Raw genomic sequence first — 23,376 nt, 5'->3', positions numbered from 1 at the left:
ATTTTGCTGGTTAAAGTGAGTGGAACTGTGGCTAAAGGTGATAGATCTTCCATTACTGTCACCTCCTCATAGAGAGATGCTATACTCCCTTCACAGGCATTGCACTTAATGTGTCTTCCGGGTCCCCTCAGTGGCAGCATATTCCTGAGAAGAAGAAGGGGTTTGGGAAAAAATGAAACTGATGAGGCAAAGAAAACAAATAACCTGGATTTATGGCCTTATGGCCTATGCCCATGGGATAGATAATAGGAGGAGAAACGATGGTTGTTAGATTCCCTAAGCCCTGAAACAGAACTCTGCAGCTTATTAAGACCCAACATAGAGTGCACTCCAACTGAACGCACATGCATATGAAACGGTGACAAGAAATAATAGTATTATTTTATTGGCTCATGGAATATGAATAATAATTAAAATAAAAATTTGCAATCTTATGTTATTTTTTCAGAATGTTTTATTGCAATTGAGGCGGTTCTTTAAACAAGTTCTGCCTCAGACTTACATAAATTGCAGCAGTTGTCAGAGTCCCAATCATAATAAAGTAATCAGTGCAAAAATAAGAATAACTGAGAAACTTATCTTGTAAAAATTATTTATATTGTTTTCATGGGATTGGGGTAGATTTTTCTTATGTTAGACTTTCTGCACAGATTTTTAATTGAAGCATTGAGTAACAGATAATCCTGCACATAATCGTTTACAAAGTCTCACATGTAGCTCATGTCAAGTTCTTTTTCTAGTAGAGCTAACTATGCATTTAGTGTACAGTGACTTTGACAACTGTGTTACATACAGTACTGTATACTGGTGAAAGAAATAAGATGTTGCTCACAATGAAACTATACATAATATATTGTAATTGTTAAGCAATTGTATATTTCATAAAGGCCCTACTGCATCTTCTCACCTCCTTTGTTCTGTATTAAGTTTTGCCATAGAATTCAAATTCCATTGTTGGTCGATATGCATATAGCACAAACAGGGCCCCGTGCTGCCTTGTGGTGCTGAAAATAAGAGAAATGGAAATTTATATCAGTGCATCAAGAATGCTCTTCTCAAAGAATAAACAAGATATTTTCAGATGTACAGTAGTTGGCATCTCATGCTTGTTCTCCCAGAAATCTCCAGCAGATCCAGACATCCATTTACACAGTATGTGACAATTGTGTGACACATGTGGAATAAACAAACCAGCTTCTCTTCAGATTGATTAGATTTGAACAGTCAAGAGCAGGGGATCAGCAGTTCCATCATCTTTAAGCCCCTCTTGAAAGAACAGAGTGCGGCATACCAAAGGATTGTAGAAGCTTTATTTTTACACACAGAACTTACTTATGAAAGATTACATTGTGCCACTTCCCCCATGCTGGCAGGTGTCAATGCAAATGTAAGATGTCCTCAGCTTTCCTTTAATAAGGTTCATGTATCTGAAGTACTAGATGTCATTCTTCTAAGTACATCTTATACTTAGATGTTGCATCACTTGCTATGACACGGATATTTTGAAGATTCACACAAATAATCAGGTTTGTCAGTCATTTAGGAAGATGTCCTTTCCTTCACAAATCCTTTAATAATTATCGTCATACCCTGCTAAACCTTTTTTTTAATTAATACAGGGTTTAGTTTTCAATATAGGCCGTATGAAGAAGGTGTCTCCACCCCAGCACAAACACAGTAAAGTGAACCTAGGGGCTACTGCAGTTGTGAGGGACCAGTGATCATATGAATGAAAAGCCATGCTAATCTTCCTCCCAGATGTTTATTAACTCCCATCGGTCAAATTGATTTTTATGTACATTTTTATCCTTGGTTTAATAGGATATTTACTGTATTTTAGGGGTACTTTGATATGAAAAAGAAGAGAATTAAGACACAAAGAGTGAAAGGTGTTCATATTAATACAGCACAAATGGAGAGTATTCAGAGGCTAGATATCACAGCAGGGAGCTGCTGCCCCAGTCCAGTCATTGCTTCAGTTTCTCTGCTCTGTACAATTTAAGGTAATTTAGCCCATTATTTCTGTTCTCTAGTAAACAGCAGTGGAAACTGTAAAAACGTTTTCTTGGCTTTTTCACAATTTGCCTGCAGAATATTTCCAATTGCCAAGACATCCTGGAACTGTGCCATCTTTTATTGCTGTAAATGTAATTCATGGAAACAAGAGGAGGCTCCTCCTCTCTCTCTCTCTCTCTCTCTCTCTCTCTCTCTCTCTCTCTCTCTCTCTGTTTTATGAGCCTGGTGTGGCTGCTGGTTTTATGAAACTTTTCCTGCTTTTTACTGTCTACTCTACTGGCCAAATAACAAAAAGCTAACTGAAAACAATGAATGATTAGGACAAAACTTTGAGTGAAGACATAAAGGGGTGAAAAAAGAAAGAAGAGTTAAACTTCCATGAATGTTATTCATTCAAAAGCTTTTTTTGCAGCCGTTATGATTTAGTGTCACATTTAAAGTGTTGGAATTTTGAAGAACTGTTTTTAAACAGCACAGGAAGACACAGGAGGTTGTGGTGGTTTAATGGAATAATATCCAATCAGCCATTATAGAATTGTTATGCTTAATTAGGTTACTTTTTGATTGCTGCAGTAATATTGTACTGTTGCAAGTATACAAAAACTTAATGTATTCCCATGACATTGCAGTGTTTCCAGAAGAGATCCTGTATGTTGACAGAGATAATTTATTTGGTACATTTTGGGAGGGTTACAGGGGCTTGAAGACTGGTTTATTTTAATAGTGCATTACATACTTTATACCTTTTAAGACTTTCAAGATGATTTTTAAATTCTTCTTAAAGTCTCTAAATTGTACTTCTGTTTTGAAAGAGTTGGTCATTTTCTAAAATGTTTCTAAAATGTTCTTCTATTTCTGCCACTGCAGCTTTAAAATTCAAAAAACACATTTTCCAATCTACTGTATGAATAAGGGTCGGCTACCATGTTTATATAGTTTTCCTTCAGGACTTGATGAAATCCTTTTTATATATATCTCTTCTTGTAAACAAAAGTAAGAACCTTATAAAAGTAAGGAGTGCTCATCCAGTAATTCTTTCTATTTTATAACAGAGATGTCTTCTTTCACCTCTGGGCTTTTAAGCAGTGATTTAGTCCAGGTATTTGCATCAACCCTTGAACCAAAAGACTTCCTGGACTTGCGAGGTCAATATTCTCTTCCAGGTTTTTCTGTTTTTTATATCCCAATTCATCTCCTCTTTCTTAGTTTGTCCCTTGGGATTCACCTTTACTGTCTCACCCACTATTGGATCTATTTAATAATACCTCTGTTAAAATATTTTTTTCAGCAAAATACAATACATATTTTACTCAAAATATTAAGGTCCTGCCTGCGTTATCAATTTGGAATCAAGAATGGAAAATTACAGCTGGCTGGGAGGTAATCTGGGGATAAGTTTTGCATTGTGCAAAAATTGAGTGCACCCGCCTGTCCCTTTCCACTTTATTCACAGCTCATGCTACTCTAAGGAGAGTTCCGATGAGGTTATGAACAGATTCTGCTGGTCAGCTCTGACCTTCCAGGATAATGGGCTCTTTTTATACATATTCTTGGACTGTTCCCAAATTAATGCATTTAAGAAATGTGTAGGACAGGGCTCGGTAACCTTTCAGAAGGGGCATGCCAAGAATTAGCACATGACCTTGTTTTTACAGATTTGTGTACGATAGATATTTTTAATGTCTGCCTCTATATCAAAGCAGATCACTATTTTCAACACTGTAGTCATCAAGTTATTAAGATCATGATTCAAAATCTTGATACAAAGATTCCTAATGAATAATAGAATGAACATTTACTGTGGGGTGACCAATGTGATTTTTACAAATCTCTTCTGTTTCCCAACCATAGCAAGGGCAAAGAAATAATTTTGTCAGAGAAAATATTTCCTTATGTCAATTCTTCTGAGTCAACTTTTCATGGAAGAGTTGCTAACTGGGATACATTATTTATATCCACACACTTATCAAGTGAAACACTAAATACTTTTTCATACTTTAACGCCAGTGTCTGTTGTTTATTAATGTTTTTGGGCCTTTCACTTATGTGTCCCCCGACCGATCTAGCAGACACAAATAAGTTTTATAGTGTTTGTCATGTTTTGTCTGAAAATGTCGGAAAATTGCTGTGCAACAAACAATGCTTTTGTAAAATAGAGCACAAGCACCACTGTCTTTATGTTGAATACGTCCATATTCATCTCTCCAAAAGAGCAGAAAAGAGCGAACATCTATCTTTTCTTTCTTTACACTTAAGCGTGACAAATGATATCAAGGGCACAATGTATCTCTGGAAGGAGTATGTGATCTGTTTTGTTCTGGAATCACTTTTTTGTTACTCTCCCATGGGTTTGGGGTATGCATAAATAAAAATAATTTATCAAAAAAATATCTTCTAGTTTCTGCAACAATATTTCTTATCTTTTCTTTTGTTTGAGTGTGTAGTAACCAAATACAATATGTTGTAAAACAATATGTGTTTTTCTTTCTTTAAGTGAATTGCCACACATGGTTTGCTGTGATAAATAACTATTCAGCGATGTGGCAAGGTGGCCATTATGGTCAAGGCTGCAACTGACCCTAGACATGGTCTACAATTAAATGGCATGTTATCTTTTTTACCTGATCTGTGTTTTCCTAGCATTGTTTTGCATTGAGAATAAGGGCGGATAGATTAAAAAACAAGAAAGCCTTTTCTGTTTGCAACTATACTTCAGCTGCAAAACTTCACACCCCTAAAGAAAAAGTGTACACAATAGAAGGTTAGGTGGGTAGCTGCGACAGCACGTGTAGGCTGCAAAGGAACAAGTAATAGGTTTATTCCATGCTGAAAAGAGAAACACCTGAGGAAGGCTCCACGGCCGAAACGTGTTTTCATTCTTCTCTTTTCAGCATGGAATAAACCTATTACTGTTCCTATTATTGTTCCTCCACAATAGAAGGTACAGTACCTACAATGCACTGGCAGCAGAAAGACAAACCTAACTGCTCTTTCAGTTCTGATCTGGTCCTTTAAGCTGAGCCAGGAAACTCCTGTTTTCTACAATGAAACATAAACACATGTGAAAGCTAAGATCAGGTACATTCAAGAATGAAAACAGGAGGAATCTCGTCACATGAAAGAGTCGTGGCACTCTAGAACTTAAGACTTAAGCCTTAAGCCTATACACCTGAGATCCTTTACGAAACAGCTGGATGATCTTCTTGGACAAAACAGCTACACATTCTAGATTATTTTTCTGAAGGTAACTTTGAGTTAGCTCAAAGCTAATGTTATTGTATTAGATAACATTGCTTTTGATCTTTAAGGTTGTGGTAATTGGTGCTCCATTCATTTTGTATAGTAACCTGAATTTACTTATTTTACTTCATCTGTACAAAATTGATTAAAGGGGAACTGCAGTCCTAATTTCTCAGGCCAGTTATTAAATCTTGGAAACAAAATAATAGCATTGACTTTATAGAAAATAATTACAAATTTTGAATTAAGCACAAAATCATTAACTTTGTGAACGTACTATATGGTTGCCATGTTGTCGTAAACCCCTGCTCTTGCCACAGGCGAGAGTTCATGAGAATTGTGACATGAAGCGGCCCTTCCTGCTCACTAGTCACTGTGATGTACGAGTGAATAAGTACAGGTTGTGCAGCAGATACTTCACCGCAGAATGTTTCCAACATGATCTGCATGCGAAGATAACAAGTAAATTGCATTTTTCAGCAGACTATCTGAAAGTCGAGAACAGTATTTCTATTAAATTAAGAGAGACGTACTGTGTTCACAAGCCTGCTTCTTTACAATGTAATAAGGACGTTTTTTTGTCTCATTCTGAATTGCAGAATATGGCGCTGCTCATACCTGGAAATTTCAGCTATTTTGTGGTGTAAATTGGAGGTTTTACAAGTGAACCTGTACATTTCATTTTTATTGTGGTTTGAAATGCACTCATCAACTCTGATTCTTTGTAGCTATACAAAGGTCATGTGTCAAAAATTATTTCAGCAGGACAATACAAATATCTGTAAAGAGAAGTAATGGAAATAAAGTCACTCATCTCAAGTCACGTTTGCTTCTGTTGCAGGTGATATGGAAAAAAAGGAGCAACTGAAAAATAGTTCTTGAAAACTCAACATATTTAAAAGCTTTGCATTTTTGTTTTAGTATACTATCATTCCCTTTGCAGATTTTTTTTGTTTCTGAAGCCTTTTGTATTTGTTGTTTTTTTTACTGTTTTAATTTCCTGTTTAGTAATTATTTTCTAAATTGTTCACAGTTATTTGCAGTATATTCTTTCCCATAACTGTTACAGTGCTTTAATTCACTGTAAACCTGCTTTATAACCTAGCAGATGTTAAAGCAAAGCATAAAGACACTGAGTTAATTGTGTCACTTTCAAGCCCTTGAGGGCTTCATTAATAATATAATAATAATTATTTGTTTCAATATGAGTCTTGCCTGGAATCATTTATAAAATGCATGTAAATATTGTCCCATTACAGTTCTGCCTAGAACACACTGAATTAACCCCAGATACTAAGCTTTATTCATGACTTAAATACACCAGAGCCAGTAAAACATACCATGAATCAAAGAAGACAAGATTTTTTGTTTTATGAGTAACTGATGACTACTGTACCCAGAAATAGACAATGAAATATGTGCCTCTGGTATAAAATTAAACACAACTACATCGGCCAGTCCCAGCACAGTCTATATTTTAATGTATGGTCATTGGTTTTGGCTGGAGTCTTTGGAATTTCTTTGGAATAACTTCAAATGATGATGCTATAAAAGTAATGCTATGCTCACCCATTCATTCCTTCAAGTGAGATACTAATGCTCATTTCAAATTTGGTGAGCTTACTGATTTATAAACTTTTATCCTGTTTGTAGAAAAGATATTTAGTGAACCTGCAGCGTCCTTTATAACTAATATGAAAAAATGGCACTGAGCTCAAGATGGTTAAACATGAAGATAGCCAGTCATCTTTGTGTTCTTATGAGGAGGGTATTTTTAAACAACAGTTTTCCCCAAGTGTGCATTAACTGTAGATGTCTTCAAGCTCAGTAGTTATCAGAAACTTGGTTGTTCATTTTTACATTATTAGTGTTTTAAACTGTGTCAATATTTTTGTGTGATTTGTTGGTTATCTAGAATAGTATTCCTTAACAGGTGCTGCTTCAGCTATTTAAGTTTTAGAGTGATTGGCATTGTAATACTCAATCAGTAAGTTCACTAATAGGTATAAACCATTCAGTCTATCTTGCTCACTTAATGATTAGTTCCAGATATCCACCATACTTTGTGTAAAAAAAGTGCTTTAAATTCTTTGTTAGGTAATTTGCTTCCACCAGTGTTAAGTACTTCATTGTTGTCCCTCTAATACACAGTTGCCATGTCTTAGGAGATACCCATCAGATTCTGAATACTTGTATAAAATCCTCACATAGCCAGTATATTTAAAAAGTAGAGCGAAAGAGAATATAATTTTAATAATTGCATTTGTGAACAGAATAGTGCTCAGTTTTTCGTGTGTTGTATAATTTTAGCATAATTCTGCTTGATTTCAATTTCCTACTTTTCACCATACTGTAGGCTTATGAAATTTGGTTCTGTAGGCTGCTACTTTTAGATCAGTGCTATCCACATTGCAGTTGTAATGCACATTATTTAAAACTTTAAGAAATCCTTTGCATTTGTCTATAGTCAATTTCATTTTCCACTTAGCTGTTTACTTCTGAATAGTGTCTGTATCTTTCTGAGTTTTCTGTACTGCTTCAGATAAGACAGAGAATTACATGCTTGGATGTTATTTTGCTGTGAATACTGAGTTGAATGTTTGATAATATGCTGTGAGTATTGTGATGTTCACACTGCTGTGTGATCTCTTCTCTCCACCAGTAACAACCACGCTGTCTCCCGGCTCTGGCCATGCCCGAAGATGCAATGACACTGAGAAGGCTTACTGTGTCAACGGTGGCGTTTGTTACTACATAGATGGTATAAATCAGCTGTCTTGCAAGTAAGTGAGTGTAATCTTCCTATTCTCGCAACAACCCTCTTCTCTAAATTCTGATTTATGTTCTTATTATATAAATTTCAGTCACCATTTGGTCAGTACAATCCCTCACTGAAAGTCTATAATCTAACATGTGCTTTAAAATTAGGCTTCCTTTCTCTAACTTTGAACCACATCACTCCAAAGGCTTGAAAGTCGCAGTTTTCTTTAGCTAGCTCTGCCAAAGATTTTAGGCCATTCTGACCAGTCAGCAAACAGGGTTGCCAGTTCAGTGGACACATGTCAACCTCTTCTTGCCAAAAAGGATTGTATGTACTGTAACCTGCAGAGGGAATCTGCTGGAACTGCAGCCTTCAGTGACAGTTGTCATATTTTCACAATTCTGTGTGAAGAGAAAACAGTCCGATATGCAATTATTGTGCATAGAATCACACCAAATGTCAGTATCTGGACATAATCGTCTCAACAGAACTGTAGAATAAAATGCCAGTCCCTGTCAATTGATAGTTTAAAGAGATTCCAATTTTGTCTTCACTCCAAGATGTTGTAGATCAAACAGAAACGGCTGTAATGAGAAGCTGAGAGTGAATGTCATGCCTGTGAAATGTTTATTGTGCTGAAGATGGGCACCTTCCTAAAGGCAGAGGTTAGTGTGGCAAACGCTCCACAGCAAAGACCGAGGAGGATAGTAAAAGTTGTATTTTGCTTTCACCATGTGTTCAGATCATGCTTCTCGTAAAAAATCACCTGTATCTTTGTTTCAGTTTATACAGATAAAATACAGGAATCGTGTACTGTACTTCTTGACTTTAATCTCACTATCTATATTTATTGTGGCATCATTGCAGTATTAGCCTGGCCTGAAATATATTTAAATATAACCATTAAATCTGTTACATGTAGGGAACCAGGGAATTCTGAATTTGAGTTTTGCTTAAAAGAACCACTTTGATTCCCTGCAGTTTTCGGAATCCTAGCATGTCAGGGTTGCATATTCCTACAGTACATGCTAATGTATGAGACTCCTGGTTCAATCCCTACTATCTGCAGGGCTTTCATGTTGAGGCAGCAGTCTGCTGCAGATTGATTAATTAAAGCATGTTAAGGCATTTCCTTGATTGTGAACCTGTAGAACCTTTATTCACTAACTGGCCTAAATATTAGAATGTAAGGTTTCAATAAGGAGAGTACATTGTGCAGCTCAGTGATGCAGGCATATTACCAAGCAACACCTTTAAGGGTCTCATGCAGTCAAGTTTAACCGTGCAGCTACAGTAAGCAAGGGTATCCAGAATAACACACTGGGCCTCTGCAGGCTGCTGGAGCAGCTTGAACAGGATGTGGCTTTGATGGATTTGATCCGCAGGGCTTTGTGGTAATTGTAGTCCAAACCCATCCCATTTCTCTAGCAGGAGCTCTGTCAGATGGTGATGAGTCTAAGGGTATTGAGGGTTAAACTGTGTGTTTCACCAGCTCCGTCATTTTTGCATAGGATCAAAAGCTGTGGCTCTATTCTATGTTCCTCAAGTCTTCCACTGAGATTATTGAGTTGATTGGGGGTTCCTAATATTTTGGCATGTGGGAATACAGTATGTACAGTACGGTATTCCACATATATACCCGCACAGCTTCCAAATCATTTGACCTGCCAATTCAAATAAGCCAGGCAGTATTAGTGCAGCAGGTAGAAATCCAGGGGTGTCAGAATCAATATGCAGATAAGAGGTGGGTCAATTAGATTTAATGACAGTTCAATTTGTTTTGAACACCAAAAGACCTTGTGGCCCCCCAGGAACTGAGCTTGACAAACCTAGTCTAAACAATGAACTGGTGAAAGAAAAGGCTTGAATTTTAAAGCAGCGTGATTGTGGCTGACATTAAACAGTAGTATTGTGCTCATTCAGAATTTACTGACTGATATTCCATGATGCCTCTCATTACAATAATACGATTAATAAATATGGAAGGAGGTTCTGCTATGTAAACATCAACAAATGTCATATTTTGGATGTATAGCAATTGTTCTTCCCTAATTATTAAATTCTTTCAATCTAAGTCCTTCCTTAACTGTTGCAGATATACTCTGAGTCATGCTATTTTGTTCTTAGTAAATCCAGAAAAGAAGAATATAGTGACCTCCAAAAGAATATGGACAACAAAATCAAATTATTTTTGCTTTACAGTTAATAATAACAACATAGATCAAACATACAGTATACTGTGTGCTCATCTCAGTGGTTTCAAGTGACCAATAACTGTTACTAGATGAGCTCAGAAAACTTAAAATAATGTTCTTCAGCATATAAAATGCATACTCAGTTGAATTTAAATCTCGAGATTGAAACGAGTCTAGGATTTTCCACTTTTTTCTGCTTTGAAGAACTCAATGTTCAATCTTCAGCGCTGGCCTCGAGTTTTGGGTCAGTGTCACCCACTAAATGGTAAAATGTTTCTGTAAATTTCATTGTTTACTCTGCTTTCATAATTACATACATCACAATAAAGATAAGTGGGCCAGTTCCACTTTTACACTCTGATATTTACTTGAAGGGGTATTTACTATTATCCAAAAATAATACATATACAGTACTATTTGGCGCTTTTCATTCATATTAATTCCATGATCACAAATGCAAATTGCTTGACTGTGTAACAAAAATAATTTTTGATTTTGCCTTCCCAATATTTTCAGAGAGCACTGTGTGCCATAGTATAGGCTGTCACTGACAGTAATAGTATTTCCTGAAGGATGTCAAACATTCTTTTCTTGTAGGAAGGATTTAATACACTCCCAGAGCAATCCTGTGTTTTCTAAGATGGCACATACCAGCCATTCAGAGCCATCACAGGGGTGCAGTGTGGGAAGTGCAAATTCCACTTAATACATAACATAATTTTAACAGAACATAAACAGTAAAAGAACCAGGTCTGACAAATTAGTGCGATCAGTCAACAACCATGCAGTTAATTCAACTTCCAATCACAACCCAGGACAGGTCCTAAAAAAGTGTCCTGTCATTTGTTGTAGTCAAATCATACAAATCATAGACACAAATCCCCTGACGTCTGTCATCCACTTTTGACAGAGTTGTGCTTTTTTTCTGTTCCTGAGTGGCTGCGTTAAAAGTATTCATGTCAGTGCTGACCTCCAAAGGGACTTGCAGTAGGAACCTGCCCCATGCTTCAGGCTGCATGCTTGAATGCTGAGCAGCACAATGCAATGACGCATGAGGAATTAGGCAGCACTGGAAGTCAGACTGGCTCTTTATCAGGACAAGGAGGCCTTTCAGACCACAGTATCAATGTGTGCTGCTGAGGTAAGGCTGCGACAGCCATTCAATAAGCTGTGTACAAATTGGAAGTAGCAATAACTCAATTCTTACAGCTAATTCACTCACAAAACGGCACAAGTCCAGAAAATCAGATAATGCAGTTGAGGCCTGCAGGGAATAGTAGCCCAAAGCCATCTCATTCAATAAAGCACAGGCTTCCTCTATAATTATTCACTTGCTTACAAGCAAAGGAGACAGGCTAGTCCTTACGTATGCTTCTTTCAGACTGCAATATAAACTTGTTCATAGGCAAAATTAACATGATCTAGAAGCGATTCTTATCTTGCGTCCTGCTCCTGTTATATTGTATTGTATCTGTCAGTTGTTACTCAGGAGTATGTTTTCTTACACTCGGTTTTCAGTTTCTATTCCATTTAGTTTGCTTGTTTGTTCTTATAACTTATAAGTATATATATACTGTAACAAGGAAGTGTGAGTATCAAATTATTTGGATCTAGACTGAAGATAGTTGATATTTACACTGATTTAACCCAGCATTTCAGAAAGGCAAATATGAATGGAATAAAATGAAATAGAACTCATTTAAAATAATCCAATTATTCCACAGTAATTGTCATTTTACAATTAAAAAGAAATATATCTCCAGTGGTTGCTTGGAAAAAAGGTTAAAAAATATCCTAGAAATATATGGATTTAAATATTAAGTATTGTAATTTATAATAGGCCCCTGCAGTAATCCAGATTTAAGTATAGTAAAACCATTAGAGGCTGATTATTCAGAGAAAAGTGACCACGTATAATCTGTTCAAGCACATAGTGTCACTCTTCAGGCCAGGGTTTCATGAATAGATTGCAATAGTGTTTTTGGCTTCCTGTGATGTCTTTACCAAAGCAGGGTGGCATAATTAACAATCAAGTTCTGTGGCTTTGCATGCAGAAATAAACTGAAGCACTACAAGCCAAGAAGCATTTTTTTTAAAAAAAATGTCATTGCGTTTTATTGTTGATATTTAAAACTTTTAATACAAAGCACATGTACACACATGTTGAATGAAAGGGACTATTTAGAGACCATTTTTGTCCCTGCTGGAATAAACCTTTATATGTGGTCAATGATCTGCAGACATTTAGTGGATACTCAAAAGAATTCCACTGTCCTCTTGGTCTTACTATCATTTGCCAAAAAAGCCTAACATGGCTCATGACAATATCAACAATTTTCGCCCCATCTCCAACTTACCCTTTCTTGCAAAAATTCTAGAACATGCTGTCACATTTCAGTTACATAACCACCTCATGGCAAACAACCTTTTTGAACCCCTCCAATCTGGCTTCAATCAACTTCACAGCACAGAAACTGCCCTGGTCAAAGTCACTAACGATCTTCTAATAGCTTCTGATTCTGGTTCTCTTTCTATACTCATCCTTTTTGATCTCAGTGCTGTTTTGACACTGTTGACCATGACATCTTACTTTCTCTACTTGAGACTGTGTTTGGAGCTTCTGACACTGCTCTCAAATGGTTCAAATCTTACCTCACTGATCGCTGTCACTTTGTCTCTCTTAATGGGTATGGGTCTGAAATTGGTCTTGTTAAGTTTGGTGCCCCTTAGGGCACTCTTCAGCATTTACATGTTTCCACTTGGTCAGCTTTTAAGATCACATGGCATCAGCTATCATTTCTATGCTGATGATACTGAAATCTAATAATCCATACCAAACCTGACACTGTTGTGGCTGCAAGTGATCACATTACTCCTATCCTGGAGTCCTTGCACTGTGAAAGTCAAATTCTGTGTGGACTTTAAATATCCTCATGCTCACTATAAGGCTCTGCATGGCTTGGCACCTCAGTACCTGTCTGAACAATTGAATCAACCTACTCCCCACCTCGCAACCTTCACTCTTCTAATTCTGGTCTCCTAACTGTCCCCCAAGCCCGTTTACACTCTATGGGTGACAGGGCCTTCTCATGTTATGCCACCAAACTCTGGAACTCTCTCCCCAAGGATATCAGAGAGTTACCTTCTCCAAACTCCTTCAAATCCCCTGACTCAAAACCTTCTTCTTTAGAAGAGCCTTTACTTAACTGGTTCCGTTCTTTACCCCTCTGCTCCTACTATACTTGGTACCACCGTCCACGGTCTCCTCTGTGTATTGTAATTGTGTTTTATCTTGTGTATTCTTTGTGTTTACTGTTGTTGTCATTCTGTAAAGTGCCTTGAGAAGCCACCTGTAAAGACACTATATAAAACAAAGTTTATTATTATTATTATTATTATTATTATTATTATTATTATTATTATTATTATTATTATTATTATTATTATTATTATTATTATTATTATTATTATAAGTAGTATTTGTACTGCCTCTGAAACAGCTGCTGTTCCCAGCTTTCTGTTCTGACGGCACTTAAAAAATTTGACACTGTCATCCGGTGCTCCTGGGATAATCTGTAACTCTAACTACTGTTTGTGAATAGAATTGATCTTCAAGTGTCATTTTAATTTTTGTTTTATTGTTGTCAAAATACTTCACACCTCATCAATCTGGCCATGTTTGCTAAAGGTTTTCAAAAGGGGCTGTGAGTAGCAGGATAAACCCCTCTTCCCTTCACTGTGTTTCTGTCACTAAAGCAGCTGGAGTCAGTGGGATACTTTCTCTCATGGCATATCTTCACCTAAATAAATGATATGATCCTAAGGTTGTTAGATTTTCTTCTTCCTACCTGTCAAAGATTCACAGGGATTCACGTTGCACAGCAGTCACCATTCTCATGTATGGACTAACAACATTTTGATCATTAGGTTTAAAAAAAGAAAGTGCTTTGTAGTTTGCTGTTTAAGTAAATAATGTATTGCAAGCTTTTATGGCTTAAATATAATTAATACTTTTGCTTCTCAAAAGTAAATAAAGTAGTTTGTATTAAAGTGTAATTGACCGTACATGTTCCAGTGATGTTCTCCAGACCCGGGGGAGTGGCAGTCGTCCATGTTCAGGAAATGTGTGTTCAGCTGGACTGCAGAGCTAGAGGATTCTGAGATTTGACTGGCTTTTAAAATCCTTTGAGGAATGTTTAGGAAGAGTTTAAATCAAATGGTTGGATCCCCACATTGTGTGACAGTGAAGAAAAACACTTAATGGGATTTCTACAGCAGAGTATACATCCATTGTATTGTTACTTTACCAGTAGTTGCAGAAACCTAATAAGTAAAATCAGAAATTAATTTCAGAAACAAGGAATACATTTTTAAAAATGTAGCAATTCTTATACATTTTCTGAAAATCTTCAAAAAATATTAAATCCCTCACAATTTGATCCACAAGATGATCCACAAGTGCACATCGCACTCCCCTGTGGCGCAGTCCTGCTTCCGTCACTGAAACCGAACACCGACCCTGGCTCTAGTGAACAATTGGCTGCAAGTCAGAAGTCCCTTCTTCTTGTGGATAGTGATGTAAAGGAAGTCCAAAGCGCTTTTGATAGGCTTGGCACTAACACATCCCCAGAATACACTCAGCTCCCTTAATAAATTCTGTACCATACTTGACAGCACTTACTGTATATTGCTTTGCTCATTTCCTGAATGAAAATCTTAGTTCTCATTTATTTATTGACTAGGCAACTAGCTTTATTGAGTTATTTGTATATGATTGCTAAACAAAACAAGTGATAAGTCAAATAACTCCTAGTGATTACGGAAGAAAAAATACTATCTGTGCCTGTGCGTTTCTTTTAAAATTGGGACTGATTTATAAGAGTTCTTGAATCACTGAGCCCATATCTTTGCATTCCTCTATTAAGGACTTAAGATACAAATTATTACAAATGAGAGGAGGCCTTTAGACCGATAAGCTTATTTTATTTCTGTTGGCTCACTGATCTGAGAATATAATTCAGCATTTTGTTTTCCAAAGAAGCTAGTATTGGCCCTATTTTGAAAAAGTCTAAATCATTTCAGTTTCCTTTAGAAGTCATACAGTGTTTGCAAATCCTCATATCGGAGACACATTTGCAAATGTGACTATTTGACTTTTTTCAAAATCATTGATAAAAATAAGTAAGAGCAGTAGTCCTAATACACAGATCTAATGGAACTTTATTTGGCTGACTCTTGTATCTATTTATTCAGCTGGGTATTTTAAATGCTGCAATTTGGGTGGAGTACCTTGCTTAAGTGTACAACAACAGTGTCTCACCTGTGATTTGAAGCCATAGCATTCATTATAAGTCTAGAACCTAACACTGCTCCGCAATCCATTCTATGTCTCCCCTCCTTCTATTTGTGAATTAATCTTTAATAAGGAACTTTATCAAAAGCCTTCTGAACATCTAAAAAGCATCATATGCTCTTTATGTAACCATTACTGCTCTTGATTGTTCAGCTCTAATAAGCAGGTTAAACCAGCTCTTTCATAAATCCATGTTGACTATCACCAAGGATCCTACCTGCCATAAAGATGTAGTTTAATGTTAATTATTGTTTCAATAGCCTTACAGTGAGAAAACTTATTGGTCTATAATTACTTGGTTCAGTTTTGTTGCCTTTGAGCACAAGATTAGCAATTTTCCAGTCAATGGGTATTACCCCTGTTTTGAGTGACGGTTGGAAGGGTTTTCTTAATGGCCTGTAGAAGACCATCAAACAGTATTCTATGGTATTCAGAATGTTCATCTTAAGGCTTCTAGTACCTGTAACTTCTTTTTCTACTTTGCTAATATTACAGTATTTATATAGGACTTAGCTTTTCCACAGTAGGTTGTCGATTTCGTTAGGAATAAATGTTGAGTGAAATATTCACTTCATCTATCGTCCAGTTTTCATTCACTATCTAAAACATTGTCATTATTATTGAGACACATCGCATGATCCCTGACTATAATTTTGCAGCTGCAATATTCCAAAATACATTTATTAATATAATATTTTCTTCATCTCTGCCTTTTTAATATCCCTTTTTCACCTGTGTTTGTATTTTTTTTGTTTCTTTCCCTTTCTGTTGTTCTTTCTAAATCTTTTTCTCCTTATTTTCCCTCATGTTTTTCTTTGTTGATTTATTAAACCATTTGGGTCAGCCCTTTCCTGCCTTTGATTTACTTGCTTGTGGGATGAATCTATTAAACTTACAGATACAGGACCTGGAGTTTTGCCTTATTGCTGTCCACAGCCAGCCTGTTCCTTTCATACAGTATCTCCGCTTGTGTTGGAGCAATTGGAAGGTAGAGGAAATATTTGTATTTTACCATGGGCTTTTTAAAAGCAGCTTTAATGTAATTGTCATTTCTATTGTTGTTCATAACTATATCAAATGTCCAGTCGTCCTACCTTTTGCAGTGAATTATTTTCACTAAGATTAAGAGATATCTGGTGTTTTGGCATAGCTCAGAATAATTCAGCACACCCCATTATTTATGGGAATAGTCTGTGGACAGCATGAATAATAAATGCTAGAAGAGGCAAATGACATGTATTGCATTTCTATGAAATAGTGGCTTTCACAATTAAGCACCAGACAAAAATATAACCAGCTTAATACCAGACAAGGAACAATCCATCTGAAAACAGGACTGTCTGGTATAAAAATAGACTGGTTACTACACAATTTCTTGAGTGGAGATGTAGTTTTTCAGGTACTGTATACTGTATAGATCTTCCAAAACTGAACTTGAGAATTAAAAAAGAATACAAGGACATAGCATCTTAAATGATGTGAAATTCATGACACATTACTATTAATTTTAAAGTGACCTTGGGGCCTTTGACAGAAAACTGTTGGAGATTCTTCTGTTATTTAGGTTTGAGTAGTGTTTTGGAACTTATTTCTTATTTTCTTATTCAATATGCTGCACTGCCTAGGAAGGAGAGATGCCTTTGAGCTTCACAAGTAGGAAATCAGCATTTACTGTATAATAATACTAACCTGATGTCTTTAAACAAAGAATATCCCAGAATTCTGTCCTTATAAATTTAATGCAACAAAACACCTTAACAGGCCATTGAGAGAGAATTTGCACCCTAATAAAATATGGAATCTAACAAGGCCAAAATCTCAAAACAGATGTTTAAAATTAAATAAGAACCTGTTTCTTTTTTCTGAATAAAGGCATCATCAAAATACTGTAGGAGAAGCATTTTCAGCCTGCAGGTTGCACTATAAACACCCTGCAACTCACAACTGGGAACCCACTGAAGCTAAGCAGGTGTGAGCCTGGTCAGTACCTGGATGGGAGACCTCCTGGGAAAAACTAAGGTTGCTGCTGGAAGAGGTGTAAGTGGAGCCGGCAGGGGGCGCTCACCCTGCAGTCTATGTGGGTCCTAATGCCCCAGTATAGTGACGGGGACACTATACTGTAAACAGGTGCCGTCCTTCGGATGAGACGTAAAACCGAGGTCCTGACTCTCTGTGGTCATTAAAAATCCCAGGGCGTTTCTCGAAAAGAGTAGGGGTGTAACCCCGGCGTCCTGGCCAAATTTCCCATTGGCCCTTACCAATCATGTCCTCCTAATAATCCCCATCTATGAATTGGCTACATTACTCTGCTCTCCTCCCTACTGATAGCTGATGTGTGGTGAGCGTTCTGGCGCACTATGGCTGCCGTCGCATCATCCAGGTGGATGCTGCACATTGGTGGTGGTGGAGGGGAATTCCCATTACCTGTAAAGCGCTTTGAGTGGAGTGTCCAGAAAAGCGCTATATAAGTGTAAGCAATTATTATTATTATTATTATTATAAAGGATATCAGAATTTTCAAATGAATGAAACAGCCAACTCCATCATACAATCAAGCTCAGTGTCTTTTATTCTTTCAGTCCTCAGATTACCTAGCCAGAATCTTTTTTCATGTCTGAGTGGAAAGAGAAGGTCTCTCATGACTCAACCTTACGATGAAAACGATTATTATGATCATTATTGTTTTTTGTTTCTGCCTTTGTGTCCTTCCCTTATTTATACTATGGTCCATTCCTACTGAGACAACCTTAATGACCTCACAAGGAATGGCCCAGTCACTGCTGAATATTCATTTCGTAAGATGGTGGTGAAGTGATTTATGGTGAAGTTAATTTACAGTACCTGAGTAAATTATTAGGTAGTAGATTCTTTTGATCATCTGTATCTTCCTTCATTTTTACATGCTTCATAGCCCATTGACAGGTACCGAAATATATCCCATTCTTCCAAACCTTCAGAAAAGGCTACTAAGAAATACAAATGGTAAACAAAGCTAAAACTGTTTCCACCCAAAAAACAATACTTAATGTATTTCCTGAGGGGAAGCTGAGAATTAGTATAGCCAGTTAATGACTAGTAGAACTATAAAAAATGTACTTACTCAAAGACATATGATAGCTACCTATACACTTAAGTCTATATCAATTGTTTTAAACTTACAAGAGGGCTAATTTTGTATGAGTTCAACACATAAAGCTGTACATTACATACTGTACATGACTGTTGATGACATTGTCAATACAGATCACATTAACCTAATTGTATTTTTACAATACTACTTTATGTCAAATTTGACTTTATACAATGATATTACAAAAACCATAGAACAAAGAAGTTAATTTTGTTCACATTGATTAAGCCAGTCTTTGGATCATATTGTCAACTTGTTTATTAAGTGGAGTAGGAGGCTTTCTTCTTTACAAGCTCATTCCAGAGTTTTTCAACAGCATCAGCTGTGGCATTCGATGGTAACAACATTAGGCAAGCTAAATTTAATGCAGTCAGTTTGTAATGCTCTAAAATCTGGAGAGAGTACTGTTGTGCTTCCCTCCCAAAAATGTAATTCATCTGTAGAATAGTCATCGCATTCTTCTGAATTCATGGCAATCTGCCTCAGGGTCATAATTATTTAATCCACCATTGAGTTTACTAGCCTATTTTACATTTCAGAAGAGTGTCTCTATCAATTGATACTGTATGTGTGTTTATCATATGCAACTGGTCTGAGACAGGCCAGTTAATGTGATCCACATGGCCAGATTATGCACTATCACCAACAGTTTTACACTCTCATATCTGTATGTGTTAATTAGCTCTGAATTGAAGTTCTCTCTGTGGGATTACCTGTATGGCAGCTACCATGTGTCACAACCCAGAATTCTAGTCTGCCTGTGTCTGCACTGTAGCCCAGATTGAACTAGGGGATAAATAGTTTAGTAGTCATACAGTACTGTGTCCTTTGCTCAGGAGGTGACACCATGCCATTCATTAGTCTGTTGACCTCACACAGATAACTCAGAATAACACACAGTCCAAGTACAATAGATTGCACAGATTACAAGATGGTGTGTTTCGCATAGTAAAGAGATTCCTGTTTATTTTATTAAGAAAAAGATTACTTGGCCCTCATGCATGCTAATAAATCCCAGTTTTCTAATCCCTCTTTACTCATTACAGATTGAAATATTCCTTTACACAGTTGCCTCTTGATGCATGTGTAGATCACACCTGTGATCCAAAAGGAACTGTACAGGATATACACTAGCTACTGTATGTGAATCTGTGGGTATGTAATAGACAAAAGTAAAGAGTCATGGAGAGTAAAGGATAGATTTATGTCCAGAAACAGAAGACTAGTGAAAGATATTTTATGTATACTTGAGGGATGGGTGGAAGTTGGTGAAATGATGAAGGAAATACTCTAGTTGGTCCTTAGAGCTCATCATCGATGTAGAGGTCAATGACAAAGCCAGTGCAGGAACCAAAGAAGCATTCTTCTACCCAGCCGACATATACAGTATATTAGCATAGCTGAGTCCCATGCTGGTGCCCATGGCAGCTACGCCAGCCTGCTGATAAAAAAGTATATTGTGCAAGATGGCATTCTACAAGACGTACAGTACAAGAGTGTGGGTAGGTGGATCAAGCACTGTGCTTTTGTCCAGCATGTGCTTGAGGGCCGTAAGACCATCATTGTGGGGAATGACATCTGCCTTTGCTGTTAGCAGAGACCCAGTGTGTTATTTGGTGTGGGTTGGGTTAGGGATATACTCCACCAGTATACTGTCCAGAATTGCCTATATCCTTGTCAGCTTTATGTTGTTTTCTGCTAAAAGTATGCAGCCATGAGCTGGAATCCTAATACCTTTAATTTTATCCAAAGTGATATTTTTAAGCAGTTGTTTTTGTTTAAAATAGTACTTCATTTTTTTCACTATACTTCATTTTTATTTTAAGATAGTGTATGTGCACATTGATAGCTTATACATCCAGGTAATTTTGAACAGATTGTTTTAAATTACTACATGAATTCATACTTTTTGAACAAACAAGGAGTTAAGTGGTCACAAGTATTGAATGTTTCACTCTAAAGAGTAAACTGAATCATTGAGAAACAAACACCCAGCTCACAATCCAGTAGTTGAAAGAAATAATTAATTCTGACAATAGCTTTATCTATACTCTGGCTCTATTAGACACCCTATATTGGATAAAGTGGTAAGAAAGCAGATGTATAGATGGAATAGCTGTATTACAAAAGGTGTTCACAGTGGATTCTGTCTAAAGCACCCAAAACAAAGACCACCCAAGAGAGAAATTGGACCATCAAGGCAGTTACAATACTCTCCATATTTATTCATAACCCTGAATATTATTAAATGAAATTAAGACATTTAAGACTCCTGGTGTAGTGGGAAACCTGCCAGGAAAAAGACACAGGTATCTTGACACCACCGACTGTGAGACAAGTGGTTCAAGAGCCAACTGTAAATCCAAAGGCAGCATTTGGAGATCTCCAACATATGCTGGTATCTTCAGGATAAAAAGCATCGATGACTTTCACTTAATATTGCCTCCATGCATATGAGTTTCATGGCAGGATTGCAAGGATGAAGTTTCATCTGAGGGTAAACCACAAAAAGAGGCAGCTTTGCAGACTACAATTGAATAACAATTGGAACCAAGTCTTATGGTCTAATAAAACTAAAAACAAGAGTTTTGCACATGCTCATCAGCATTATGTTCGAAATGAAAAAGGTGAATGTTTCATATTCAGAAAACACACATGCCCACTGTGTTCTAGGGTTGTTTTGCATTTAAGGGTTCTGAAGCCCTTGTCATGATAGGGGAAATCATGAACTTCAATACATACCAGGATATTTTGGCCAAACACCTGGTTGCCACTGCCAAGAATCTCAAGCTTGGCTGAAAATGAACATTCCAGCATGACAGCGATCCAAAGCATACATTCAAATAAACAAAGACATAGTTAAATACACTCAAAATAAATGTTCTCAATTGCCCATCTCAATGTCCAAACCTCAGTCCAATCAAACATCTGTGGTTGGAATTCAAGAAGGCAGTCTACAGACGGAAACCAAAGGGCCTGAAGGCTCCAGAACCCATCTGCCTGGAGGAATGGTCACAAATCCTCTTTGGAAGTGCCTCACTGCAGACTAGAGGAGGCATCTAGTCAGTGTAATTCATGACAGACGAGGAGATAGGAAATACTGACTACAGGGGTGTGAGCAAATCTGACTCTTGTGTTTTCTGGTCATTCTGGTAATTAATTATTAATAATATATATATGCTTTTGCAGATCTATTAACATTAAAATATCACATTTTTTTGTAAATCCTATTTCTTTACATGTGAATATATCTGGAAAACACTATAAATACTCACGCGGGCTCTTCTTTGGAATGGTTACAATAGAAACAATATTATAAACTCTGAAAACCTAGTTTTCAGTCTTTGCACTTAATAATGTATTTGACATAATGTACAGCTATTTAATGAACTTGGTAACTGAGTGATCTAAGGTAGACCTTACATATTGTTTTGGAAGACAAGACACGATAAGAAGGAATACAGTATTTCACAGATTGCCTTTTGGTTACTCAAAGACCTAAAGACCTAAAATGTTGTTCTTATATAACCTCAGTTTTTGTTTTGTTTTATTTTCATTCATTTGCGTCATTTAGACAGCAAGCAAGGAAATGCATAGCTTTAATTGGTTTAGTGATTAACAATTTTAACATTTTCTTCATTCCATAGCTCAATTATCTCTGTAGAGGTAATAATAGTACTACACGTTTAACTTCCAAATTTTGTGCTGTATTGTTTAAACCATAGATTAGATTCTGTCTTGGTTAAGCCGTGATTGGTCATGTTGAGGTGAATCACAGCAACTTGTTTGGTTGTTCTAATTTGTCCTTTTTAGTCAATTTCATGCTGCACTATATTACTACACAGAAGAAATTACACTTTGCTATGAGGTTCAGAGCTTTAATTTGTTTAAAGATATACTACCAGTACTGTTTGTTTTTCATAAAGTGTTTAAAAATATTAATAAAGATGAAGCTTGTGAAACTATTTTTCATATTTTTTCTTCTTGAGCACAGATATCTGAGCTACTGCTCTGTCAGAATGTGAACCAAATCTGCGACCAGTGGTTCATCCAAATATCAAACCTTAAGTTTTTCTTCTGTATTTCTTTTAATTTTTTTTTTCAGAAATGTCTTACCATAAGTTAATGATAAAGTTCAGTTGCAAACATTTATTTTTGGGGGATATAAAGCCTAACTAAGTATGCTGTAGTGTGATTAGTGCTGTTTGGTGTACTATACACATATAGTATCATGAAAGGCATTGTGCTCTGTGGGGTTCTTATGATTTAAGAAGAAAGAAAAAAGTTTCAAATAAGCAGGTCAACCTGTAGACTCGTTTCTAGACTCGGTGTAGAACCGAGTTAAATCCAGATCTGTCTAGTCAAAGTGTTGGGATCACATTGTGTCCATTTTGTAGATGAGCCAGTCAAAGAACAGAAAATTTCCTAGTTCTTCTATGAAAAGGAACTGTTTTTTAGGAGGAGAGGGTTTTTTATCTTTTCATCTTGCGACTTTCACAGCCGTTCACACACTAAAATCCAACAAATTGACCAAATTCTTTGAAATCGTGGTACTCTCCTTTGGAAAATGTTTTGCCTTTGAAATGGATCAGAAAACAAGCTCCCTGTCATGGTAAGTTAAGTGAGAAAACTGCCACAACAACTACCCAGAGCTTTCCTATGTGGTGCAAAAGACTTGGAA

At 36.6% G+C, this 23,376-nt stretch overlaps 1 protein-coding gene across 5 annotated transcripts in view; it reads left to right on the top strand.

The window, feature by feature from the left end:
- Nucleotides 1-23,376, top strand: part of LOC148650764 (pro-neuregulin-2, membrane-bound isoform-like) — a 307,325-nt gene that overhangs the window by 248,727 nt on the left and 35,222 nt on the right. For all 5 annotated transcript variants that reach the window (XM_088604908.1, XM_088604910.1, XM_088604907.1 and 2 more), the window contains exon 4: nt 7,919-8,039. In XM_088604908.1, the coding sequence (XP_088461034.1) occupies nt 7,919-8,039 (121 nt within the window). The remainder of the gene's footprint in view (nt 1-7,918; nt 8,040-23,376) is intronic.

This window comes from Lepisosteus platostomus, chromosome 13 (assembly GCF_059453375.1).
Source record: "Lepisosteus platostomus isolate fLepPlt1 chromosome 13, fLepPlt1.hap1, whole genome shotgun sequence".
Lineage (NCBI taxonomy): Eukaryota > Metazoa > Chordata > Actinopteri > Semionotiformes > Lepisosteidae > Lepisosteus > Lepisosteus platostomus.
This window is presented reverse-complemented; position numbering and strand designations above follow the sequence as displayed.